The sequence below is a fragment of the Hydra vulgaris genome, chromosome 01 (genome assembly GCF_038396675.1).
Source record: "Hydra vulgaris chromosome 01, alternate assembly HydraT2T_AEP".
Classification (NCBI taxonomy): Eukaryota; Metazoa; Cnidaria; class Hydrozoa; order Anthoathecata; family Hydridae; genus Hydra; species Hydra vulgaris.
In genome coordinates this window covers 10,756,497-10,770,000 of record NC_088920.1, presented here as the reverse complement: position 1 = coordinate 10,770,000, position 13,504 = coordinate 10,756,497, and the positions used below count along the sequence as shown (strand labels likewise).

The 13,504-nt window shown below is 26.2% G+C and overlaps 1 protein-coding gene across 1 annotated transcript; it reads left to right on the top strand.

The window, feature by feature from the left end:
- The first annotated feature begins 12,557 nt into the window (after positions 1 to 12,557).
- On the top strand, positions 12,558 to 13,328 carry LOC136074079 (uncharacterized). Its single transcript, XM_065786380.1, has one exon. The coding sequence runs from the start codon at positions 12,558 to 12,560 to the stop codon at positions 13,326 to 13,328; it is 771 nt and encodes a 256-aa protein (XP_065642452.1).
- The last annotated feature ends 176 nt before the right edge of the window (positions 13,329 to 13,504 follow it).

Genomic DNA, 13,504 nt, shown 5'->3' with positions numbered 1-13,504 from the left:
ATTAAAACTCAGGTAAAAAAATACCAACCTGACAATTAGAACTAAATTATTGAATATAATGATTTGTTATAAATAAAGCTCATGATTAAAATTTTAAACCCTTTTGTTGGAAAAATGAGACTTTTTTTTCCTCAAAAAAAAGAAAATTATTTCATTATTTTTCAATTTTTTAACTCAAACCTTTAAACGGTAAAAACTCAATTTTTTTAAATTTAAGTTAAAAAAAAATATTGAGTATTGTTAAATTAATAAAATTTTTTCTAGGTTTTGTTTTTATTCAAAACCTATTAAAACCGCTGCTATTTTAAGACTTTAAACTAGATAATTTCAAAAAAAATACTTGCTAATTTGAGCATGCTCCCCAACGGACACGGGTACGTTCATTGTACGTCCGAACGAAACGTACAATTTTAGATCAATTTTGGTTTAGATTGGAAATACTGAATGGCGTCCAAATCTGAACGTACAATGTATATTCAAATTGAACGTTCATTTTTGGTCCAAATTGGACGTACATTTTAAGTACGATTTTGGTTCATATTGGAAATACTGACAAACGTCCAAATGTGAACAAGCAATGAACTATCTTTTGGACTTATGTCCAATAAGATCGTTCATTGCACGTTTTCGTATATACAAAGAAAAAATAGATTTTGAGTCTATTTGGAACAAAAATACTAAAAGTCAAATTTAACCATTCTTGTATTATAATTTATTTATAATATTTGTAATGTACTAGATTTTTGGGTGAAGAACCTTACTTTTTACTTTTTCTTTTTCTTGACTTATGTAAAATAACAGACACAAATAAAAATAAATAAAACAACTCATGTGGGATCATAAAAATTTGCTTTGAAAAAAATCTTTCTCTTTACAGCTTTACCACCACTACGATCACCACCAACTTTTCTGTCAGGAGCACGTTTCATAATCTTGCCAATAACATGATGCACTTCATGTATAGTATACTTCGTCAATCTAAAATATAAAACTATTACATACTAACTGATCATAAACAAGTAAAATATTTTAAACGAAATACTACTTTTTTTCAAGATGAGAACAAATTAACTTGCCTAATAATTTAAGACATCAAATATATCCAAAGAAACGTGCATATCTTTTAAATACATTTAAACTTTGTTAAATAGTTAATAATCTCTCAAAATTATATAGACTCTTTTTATTAATAAAAACATTTAAAAATGTGGAAATAACGTACCTGTATTTACTCTTGTGTTTGTTTTCTTGAAGGCTTTCTTGTGTTTACCCTCCATGTTGTAACAAGCCATCAACTTATTGGTCATAAGCCTATTATAAAAACGTTGTTTTAACATAAATTTTCTTACTGCATTTGGGTAATTTGTACTAAAACCTGTTTTTTTATTTTATTTAAAAAAAAATGATAAAATACTTCTATCAGTAAACTTTTTAAAGGCAAAAAGATAATTTTACATAGCTAAAATTTTAAAGAAGGTATTATCAACTAAGGTTTTAAAGAACAGTATTTAACAAACTTACATCAATAGAATAGCTTTGACATTTGCATGACATAAACTGCCACCAACCATTGTTATTTGTCTTTTCTTAAATCAATATGATATATTATTATAATATATATTATTATATATTAGAACTTTTTCTTATATATATATATATATATATATATATATATATATATATATATATATATATATATATATATATATATATACATACATGCATATATACACACATTATCACTTACTAGAAGCTGAAATTTTACTACATCAGAAGTTCATTATCAAACTTTTCAAATTCTTCTAAATCATCAAATTTTTCCACATGATATGAAGAATGTTCTGGTTCATTGTGTAAGATTGGGGATCTTACACTGCTCTTCAAGAATTTGTGTGAGCAAATGAATTACTTTGTATTGACACTCTAAAAATAAACATCAAATTGTCTTATAGATGTTTATTATGTAAATATTAATCACATAATCATCATAAAAACTATCATTTCTGACAAATATTACCAGATTGAAACTAGAAATACTAAGGAAATATTAAAATGTTTGGCTATAACTGCATATCGGAAGAGTCTCTTTTGCCATTAAAAAAAATTATTATGGTATTTTAACTATTCACGAGTGCTTGTCATAACAATATGTAATTTGTTTAAATATTTTACGCTCCTAACATTTTTATATTTCCATATAAAATAGTAATTAAATATGGTTGAATACAAACAATTTAACAATAAAACAACTAACAACTTAATTGCTTATTTTTATATAATAATTTACAATAACTCTTTTGTTTATTAGATTTTTTTCAAAAATGAAAAAATGAAAACTTACTAGTTTCAGGAAGAGGAAATGTAGACATGGATATTTTTGGAGGGACTGTACACTTTGGTGGAGACATTTTCTTTAGGATTGGAATTTTAGATACAGTATGTGATGTAAAGTTACGACAAGAGCTTGTAGATGAAGGCATCAAAACTACTTCTGTGGAGGTTTTTACTAAATGCAGCTTCATGAACTCTTTCAGTTTCTGAACTTGCACCTTTAAATGTATGGGTAGATATATTAAAAGGAGATCGTGATTTATTTCTGTTTAAAGTAGGCTTTTTAGGACATGTAGTTAAATAAAGAAAAATATATATAAATCTTAAATATATTTATCTAAATAAATGTGTGTGCTTGTTATATATATAAACTAAGAAATTACAACTATGCATAGTATTTAATTAGAAAATAAAAATAGTGTAAACTATATAAATTAATTAAACAATCGAGCTTACATAATAAATTTTTCTTTTGGGTTTTAGCCATCTTCTGATTTTCAGCTTCTTTCTTATTTGAGGATGCTTCAGGTTCATCACATGTGAAATCAAAATCTTCACATACTGATCTATCATCTAAATTTTATATATATGTGTATATATATATATATATATATATATATATATATATATATATATATATATATATATATAAATATATATATATATATATATATATATATATATATATATATATATATACGATCCTCGGAATTTGGAAAAATGAGGTCGGCAAGTTATTGCCGACCTCAATCTTTTAGAGGTCGGCATCAGGTCAGAAAAAATTATTTGATACAAAGGTCTTACCATAAAACATAGAAATGAGGTAGGCAATTTTTTACCGACCTCAAACACTTTTAGGTTAGGTTAGGCAGTTAGATCGGCATTGCCGAATGACAACCCAAATTCTGAGGGTTGTATGTATGTATGTATGTATGTATGTATGTATGTATGTATGTATGTATGTATGTATGTATGTATGTATGTATGTATGTATGTATGTATGTATGTATGTATGTATGTATGTATGTATGTATGTATGTATGTATGTATGTATGTATGTATGTATGTATGTATGTATGTATGTATGTATGTATGTATGTATATATATATATATAACTTTTAATTCAAAAGAAAAAATTTATATTGTCAATTTTATAGATCATGGACATATAAATGAGATCGAGAAAATATCAATATTGCAATACTATGACAACACTTTTCCTTAAGAAGTGGAAAGCATAACTAATCATTCTGAGATATTAACTGTTGTTTACAAGCTTTTAAAACATTAATACCTTTAGGTCATCGCACAAACTGCCTTTTGTTTGGAGCTCCATCAACCCACACTGAAGAGATTGTCAGCTCTTCTTTAACTGATCTTTTCAGCCATACTGCTCTACACCAAGACATTTTACTATAATAGAAGCAATAATATCATAATTATATCATCATAAAAACAAATATAAAAGAGTTCTAGACATAAAATGAAGTTTTTCTCCCAATTACTTATATAAATATTTTTAGATCTACATTTCAAGTTTAGAAAAAAACTAAAATGAAATTTTTTTATCATTGTGCAGTAATGAAAATATTGAAAAACCTCTTTTTTTATTCAAACAAACACATTTCCTTTGAAAATCTGCACAAATTGATGTTCTTTGGACAACTTTATTAAAATGTTTGATGCGAAACAATGATTTATTAAACTGCATTGATGGAGCTGGAGTATCAAAGACATTGTCTAAATATTTAGTAACAATAACATTACATTGAAAGGTACCATCATTGTTCTTAGCCTTTATAGAAGAGTTGTGGAGCAAAAAACAATCTTTTCTGTTGGCTAAAATTTTAGTTTCTAAAGTTTTTTTAGGTAACTTTCCAAAACAATGTTGATACTCATTGTCGTTTTGAAACTTGAGACTCTGGATTGGAAGAATTCCGTGAGTTTCTTTTGATTCATTGAAGAAAGCTCTTAAAAGGAAAACATGATATTCTGTTAAGAGAACATGAATGATTACAAGAATCATCAACTAAGTGCAAAAGATTAAGCACATTATAGACTGTAAATGTATTGCCATATATATGTTTAGCTTCATTCACAAAATATTTAAGTAAATCATTTGCATAATCTAAATGTGGACCACGTAGATGGTCATCATCTTCTAATAATATGGTCATTGCAATACTTATGACCAAAAAATGTTCATACAACTTCTTTGATACTATATCTCCTAATGCAGCCGGACTAGTGCATAATAAAAATTGTCAAAATTCTGTCGCTTTCCATCTATTCAAGGCATTTAAACTTCTAGGTTGCCGAGCAAACTCACTTGGTATACATCCATTATTACTCACCAATACTTGAGATTTTCCCACCTGGTCCTTTTTTCCGATAATTTAAGATGCGACGCATTACACCTAAACATACAAGATTCATGTAATCAAGTGTGAAAGAATAAATGCAATCAGTTCAAATTCCAGTTAAAGGAGACATTGATCATTGATGATTATTGTGATATCCAAACTGTTCAAAAGTAATTTCATCTCTCAATTGAAAATGTTTATCTTCATTAAGTACCACTCTTTCTTCATGTGTTCCATGAATAATGCACTTTTTACAGGAATAATAAACAAAATGAGGGACAATACACTTTAAAAATGCTCTAGAAGGTGCATCACAAACAAAAGATTTAATCTCTATGCTTATCTGGTCTCCATTGAACATAATTCCAGTGTGCCTTAAGTAATTCCATTCCTTAACAAAATCTAACAAATATTCATTAATATTGTCTGGTTTATGATCACCATAAAAGATAACAATAACAAATATATCAGAAATATCAAAGCCTGCAAGAATTGGCCACATCTGCATACTTGATGATTTAAAAAGAGGAATTCCATTAATATTTAATGACAACTTGAAAATATTACCAACAACATTTTTTTTACTTAGAACACTTTTAACTCCTTTAAATAGTCCATAATATGCGTAAACCACACCATATTTTTTTTCTACTGGTATTTTTCTTGGTGTTTTTAAAAAAGTGCTTGCATATTTGGGAAGAGGACAACCATTTTCACGAAGGATAGATAAAAGTTCATTAACAGATAAACGAATTTAACGATTTCTAGTTGCACATCGAGCAAGCTTTTTATCTAATGATGAAATTTCACCCTCATTAGAATGATCACTACTGTAACAATCTGTATTGTTACAATCAAATTCACTACTGTTTGGATAATAATCATCAGTTAAGTAAGCATTATTGCATAAAAAAACATTGTCTGACATACCTATACTTTCCAATAATTCATTGTCACTATTCACTGAATATAAGTCATCAAATAAGATGAAACAGTTGTAGAACCAAGCGATGTTGATTTTTATGTAAGAAGAGAAAAATCAATAACATGTTGTTCAACAACTGTCTTATCCTCACTTGACGAATTTAAAAGAGCATTTATTTTTCTATTGATACCTTTTCATTTTTTTACATTGGATGCCATTTAAAAAAACACTGAATTTCAGATGTGAGTTATGCTGATTCTTGAAATAATACACGATACTTATATAGAAGGCCTGCTTTAAAAGGTGATAATAGATAATAAGTGATAACGCCAAATTTTATTTTTGTATAAACATTCACAAAATATATATTTGAAGTTTAGTTGCTATTTTGGAACTACTATTTAAAAAATATATGTATATATATTTTTGAAATAGTAGTTGTATATATATATATATATATATACATATACATATATATATATATATATATATATATATATATATATATATATATATATATATATATATATATATATATATATATATATATATATATATATATAAATGTATATATATATATATATATATATATATATATAAATATATATATATATATATATATATATATATATATATATATATATATATATATATATATATATATATATATATATATATATATATATATATATATATATGTATATATATATTTATTTATTTTTTTATTTTAGTTGTTTATTTTATAATATGTTTAAAAAAAGCATTTCTCACAAATTATAAACGGTAAAATTTCAAAAAAAAATTACAGGAAATCTAAGAAATAAACGAGCATCTAAGAAATATCTAAGAAATAAACAAACAAAATAAATATTAACTTGCTTTGGGATCTGGTTGCCAATGCCGGTTAAATAACTTTCGTGGTAAAATGTCATATCATTAAAATACATAAAAAGTCAATAAAGAAGTTTAAAACAAGAAGTTCTTTTAAGTAAAAATTAACTTTTATTTTACTTAAAGATTAGCTATTATACTGAAAGATTAAAAATTGTTAAGAATTGAAACCATAAACAAAAAATAAGCAAAAAATAAATTGTTTTATTAACAAGTAATACATATAAAGGAAAAATAAAATAAAAGTATAAAAAGAATAGAGATCTTATTTAATAATATAAATTACTTACTTTTAGCAATTGCTTAACTTGTAAGAAAAGTCAAAGGTTTTCCAAATATTTTTAAAGACCACAATTACTTTTCAGGTTAAAAAGAAACATCTGATATCGTTGAGCAAAATCATAATAGCGGACCGTTTGACTCCTAAAAATAGAACTACTTAATGTAGCGCAAATGATTAGGGGATTGATATTTGGACAAACAATTTGTCCAAATATCAATCCCAAAATAACTTGCGTCCATTATTATGATTTTGCTCAACGATACCAGATGTTTCTTTTTCACCTGAAAAGTAATTGTGGTCTTTATTTTCTCTTCAAAAAAGTGTCCTTTAAAATTGAAGCTTAATAATATTTCTTCTATATCTTTTTCTAAGACTGTAATTTGTTTAGTATTATTTTTGATATTTTGGATTGATATTTGGACAAATTTTTTGTCCAAAGATACTACACACAAGAAACCTAACTAATTATAGCCCTGTTTTACCTTTAAAAGTTGTAAACATATGAGAAACATTTTCGTTAGAACCATGATGCTGAAATATGGCAGCAATAGTGAACATTATCAGTTTTATTAAGCAAATACAATTTTTAACCCTGCAAAGTTATACTTTAAACACAGCAAAAAACTCTAAAATTTTTAAAGGATCTTTTTAAAATATTTAGTTAAACAATAAGCAGCAAATAACAAACTCAAGACTTAAATCGCCTTAAATCTTCTGACTTATATAAGTGAATAAAAGAACTTAAATAAAAAAAATTTATACATTGCTCTAAGGCCTCTAAAATTGAAGAGACATTTTAATTATACTCCCTCAAGTATTGAATATCTGTACTAATCTATTTCTTTTATTCCACTCATATTATGATTCAGATTTCATATTATATTAGAGTAAATTAAAAACCTAATAAATAAATAAACATAATAAATGTGCTTAAATTAAATAACTATATAAGTATAAAATAAACTGTAAAGTAAAATCTTGCTCATTAAGTAAACTTCCTTTTCTGATTTTTTTAAAAATTTGCCGTAATTTTTTTCGTCCACTCTTTTGTTCTTGAAACAAAATTATAAATTAAATTTCAAAGGTAACGCTTTCATCTTTTCTGGGTAATTCGTTTTCATTTCGCCACTTTAATTAGTGTTTTAAATTAATAATAAAAATATTAGATGCATATAAAAACTGACAATGTAATAAATGATATAAACGATGAACAACATCCTTTATACTACCAAACAAATGTATTTGCTTTTATTTAAACAATATAATAAACTAAAAGTAAAAACGATTTATACACAAACTTTTACATTATTTACATATTCTGATAAATGTACTATATTTAACAATAAAGTAAAAATATAAGAAGTATAAAGTAGATAGATCTGTTCACTAACCTTATTCCTACTAGAAAGGCTGCCTCAACAAAAAGACAAAAATAATTTAACAAAACAAAAGTATAATAAAACGTTTATCATAAAGTAAGATGTTTTAAAACTTAATCAACTTTTACCATACTATTAATTGTTTTAATTTCAAACCTTATTGCAAAGTAAAGCCATTACAAAGATATTAAAAAGATACTACTAATTATCTTTGATACAAAAGTTACCTAACTTTATCAAATACACTGATTTTCTAAGCCAAATACTTTCTCAGTGTGTCTAATATTTTGCCAGTGTATTAGATAAGCTGAGATAAATGTTAAATAATCAATACAAACATTAAATAATAAACAAATTAAACATAAATATTCGTTAACCAGTGTCACTTACAAACTAATGTATATTAAAACTAATATATTCGTAGTAAACTATATAAACGTTAAAAATCAAACCGATTCATGTTGAAATACATACACATAAAGAGACTAGACAATACTATTGCAAGTTATGCAAAGTAAGCAAACTATTGGTAATAGCTAGAATAAATTAAAAATGAATTTGAATCATATTAAATGTAATTCATATTGTGATGCATTATATAAGAATACTTAATTTATATACTTATTAAATACAGAAAAAGATTTACATAACCATTGTTAAAAGAACAAAAAAAAAAGGGGGGGGGTTGGTGCGGTGCGGGCCCCCTGCGTCAGCCACAGCAGGGGGTGCACCAGTGCTGCGTCTGGATCTGAGGGGAGGGTCGGTTCATCCTCTTTTAGAGGAGAAGAAAACCGAAAAGTTTTTTTTATTTCCTATTTTTAATGACTTGAGTGATTTATGAAAGGTAGTTCGTTAATAATGCATATATAGGAAAATTTTTAAGAATTTTAATTATTTGATCTTCTAAAAGAAGAAGTGTAAGCTAATGGAAAGTTGACTTTAGCAGAAAGAAAAAATTTTAGGTTACAGCCAAAATAGAAAAGGTCCTAATGTAGTAGGAATATACGGATTATTACAGCCTTTACCTGATGGTGTAAAATTAGTTTCAAAAGTATTGATTATTCCTAATCATATTAATATATTTCTTTACTTATTTTCTCCTATTTTAGCTTTAACTTTATCATTATTTAATTGAATAATAATTCCATTAGGAGAAAATAATTTGATTTTTGATTTTAATTTGGGAATAACGTTTGTTTTTGCTATCTCTTCAATAAACATTTATTCTATACTTTTATCTGGGTAATCTAGTAATTCTAAATATCCTTTTTTAGGTTCATTGAGAGCTGCTGCTCGAATGATAAGTTATGAAGTATGTATTAGTTTAGTTATTTTTTCATGTATTTTATGTCCTGGAACTTTAACCATTTTTTTCTTTAATAAATTCACAAAATCAAAGTATTTCTTATGTTTTTCCTTTATGACCAATAGCTATAGAAACTAATAAAACTCCTTTGACTTAATTAAAGGTGAGTCAGAATTAGTTTCTGGTTATAATGTAGAATATTCTTCAATGTCTTTTGCTTTATTCTTTTTGGCAGAATACTCTCATATAATATTTACTAGTGCTTTTTTTGTGATTTTGTTTTTAGGAAGTTGAAGTAATTACTTTTTTATTATTAATTTTATTTTATTTTTAAAAATGATTGTGTTTGTATTTTTATTTGTTTGAGTCAGAACTTCTTTTCCTAGATTAAGATATGATCAATTAATGGGTTTATTATGAAAATCTTATTAGCCACTAAGTTTATCATTTATTATTAATACTAATTCTTTTTTATAGGTACCATTGGTTTTTTATAGGTTTAGCTGTAAAAATACCAATGGTACCAATTCATATTAGACATAATAGCAGATCCAATTTTATTTGCAGGAATACTTTGAAATTGGGGGTTATGGCTTAATTAGATTTTGTTATCAATTTTTCCATTAGCCTCTCAATTTTATTATCCATTATTTATTATAATGAGTATTATAGCCATAGTTTATGCTTAATTGCTTATTCCTCAGTATCTCATATGGGTTTAGTGGCTATAGGTATTTTCTCACACTCTAATGAAGGATTAGTTGGATCAATGTTAATGATGATTGCTCATGGTTTATATAGTCCAGGTTTATTTATTATTACTTCAATTGTATATTTTAGATATCATTCTAGAATTATAAAATACTTTAAAGGTTTAACAATTACTATGCCTATTTTAAGCATAACTATATTCACTTCAATTTTAGCTAATATTTCATTTCCACTAACATTAAATTTATTGCTGAATCATTTTTAAAATTTTCGGCTTTTAAATTTTCTTTATTTATAATTTATTCGTTATGAGTTTACAATAGAATGTTTTTTGGTTCTAGTTCACCTCATTTAAAATTTCCAAGAGATATTATAGGTTTTGAGTTTCAAAGTCTATTACCATTAGTAATATTTATCATTGCATTAGGAATGTATCCTAATATATTAAGTGATTCTATAACATTTAGTTCTTATAATAAAATTTCTATATAATGAGAATTAGGAAAAACAATAATCTTATAAAAGATATTAATTCTACTTTAATCGATCTACCTTCTCCATCTAATATAAATTATTTATGAAATTTCGGGTCCTTATAAGGATTATGTTTTGCAATTCAAATGGTCACTGGAATTTTTTTAGCAATGCATTATTGTGGAGACATAATTTTAGCTTTTAAGTCAATAGCTCATATATGTAGGGATGTAAATTATTGATTTTTATTAAAATCAATTCATGATAACGGAGCTTCTTTGTTTTTTATTTGTGTTTATATTTATATAGGCAAAAGTTTATATTATGGGAGTTATCAAAAAAAATCTATTTGATTATCAGGTATATCTGCAATTCCTTATATAGGAGATGACATAGTTCAATGAATTTGGGGTGGATTTAGTGTAAATAATGCCACTTTAGGTAGATTTTTTCAGTTTACATTACTTATTTCCATTTGTGTTAGCATCTTTAATTTTAATTCATATAGAATTAATTCATAGTGTTGGGTCTAGTAACCCTTTAGGAATTAATAGTAACTTTGATAAGGTACCATTTCATTGATATTTTGCAATAAAAGATGTTTATGTGTTTTTTATAATAATATTTATTTTATTATTTATAGTATTTTTTTATACTAATGCTTTAGGTGATCCAGAAAATTTTATACTAATGCTTTAGGTGATCCGGAAAATTTTATTAAAGCTAATTCATTAGTAACTCCTGTTCATATAATGCCAGAATGATACTTTTTAATTGCTTATGCTATATAAAGATCATTTCCTAATAAGTTAGGTAGAGTTTTAGTTTTAATTTTAAGTATAATAATCTTGTTTATTATTCCATTTTTACATACTAATAAACTTTTTTCATTAACTTTCAGACCTATAGGAAAATTATTATATTGAATGTTTATAGCAAATTTTATTTTATTAACTTGTGTAGGTTCTAAACCTATAGAAAGTCCTTATATATTGATTAGTATAATTTCTAGTTTATTTTATTTTTTTATTTTTTATTAATAATTCCAATAATAGGAAAAATAGAAAACTATCTAATTTATCAAAAGGTGAGTGTATAATTGAATCACACGTTGAATATTTTCAACTAATCACAAAGATATAGGAACTTTATATATAATTTTTGCGGCATTTTCTGGAATTATAGGAACTGCTTTAAGTATGCTAATCAGAATAGAGCTTTCAGCACCAGGAAAAGTAATAGGAGATGATCATTTATATAATGTCATAGTAACAGCTCACGCTTTCGTAATGATATTTTTTTTAGTCATGCCGGTTTTAATAGGAGGTTATGGAAATTGATTTGTAACTATATATATAGGAGCACCGGACATGGCCTTTCCTAGACTCTGCTGCGAATATAGTGGATACACAACTGCTACCCAAACAGAAGAATAATATGATCCCACACTGGTCCTGTATTGACTGTCGCGCTGGACTAGCTGCAGCTGCCTACGTTGGCGAAGATCCTTTTTTTCTCTAAGTATTTTATCATGGACCAGCCGTGGCTAGCCAGCGAATAATCCTTGCTTTTTTGCAGCTGCAAAGCTCAGGTCATTTTATAAAGCCTTGACTATGGTCTGCGGCTTTTCAAAAGTGACTAGCCAAGAACGGAACTTTATCTGTCCCATAATAAATTCGCTGACCATTACCAGATCCTGTGACCATTACCAGATTTTTTCTGGTAATGGTCAGATTCGCTGACCATTACCAGATTCGCTGACCATTACCAGATTTTTTTTTTTTTTTTTTTTTTTTTTTTTTTTTCGGTGGCGAACATCGTGGTGAACAGACGCGTTTTCTTACAGTTAAATATTTTTTGAAATTTTTTTTAATTCGTTAAATAAAAGTTGATATGTCTAAATCAGAAGAGTTAGTTTCGATTGCTATGATGAGAGAGCTACTAAATATTCAAAAAGAAACAATTTTGTCTTTTTTTCATGAAGCATTATCGAACATAAATGAGAGGTTTGATAACTTTCAATCTAGTTTTAAAGAAGTTCGGCGAGAACTCGACGAAATGAAATCTGGATTAAATTTTGTTGGCGATGTATTTAACGATAAAGCTAGAGCAGTTGAGGAAAAAATTAATAAAGTTCACGACGATTTATCAAATGTACGAAAAATGCAGGGTAAAATATCTTCTGACAATATTGAGTTAAAATTAAAAAGCGTTGATATTGAAGACCGTAACAGAAGAATCAATTTAAGAATTGACGGGGTCGTTGAAAATAATGAAGAAAAGAATTGGGAAATCACAAAAAAAAAGGTAAAGCAACTATTTAAAGATAATCTTGGTATTGAAAAAGAAATTATAATTGATCGGGCTCATCGAGTGGGAGTAGCTAATGATAAACGAGAGCGAACAATTGTCTTGAAGCTCCGGGATTACGAGGACAAAAAAACAATTTTGGAAAGAGCAAGAAAATTAAAAGGAACTAATATCTTTCTAAACGAAGATTTTAGTTTTACCACGCGAAAAATTCGAAAGGAACTTTTTGATCAGGCGAAGATACATCGTCAAAATGGCTATTTTGCAAAAGTTGTTTACAACAAACTGATTGTTCACGAATTTCGAGAAAACACCCGCAACACAGATGTTATTCCGACATGCGTAAACGAGTAAGCGTTTTGAGTATTTTCGTTTTTAATTATATTAAATATTTTTAAATTATACATTTTTAAAAAATGGCAGCGCTTTTTCCACAGAAATTAGATTTTCACAATTTAAATTTAGACTTTTTTGAGGACAACTTTATAAATAACCTATCAGAAGAAAATATAAATATTTTTCAAGAAACT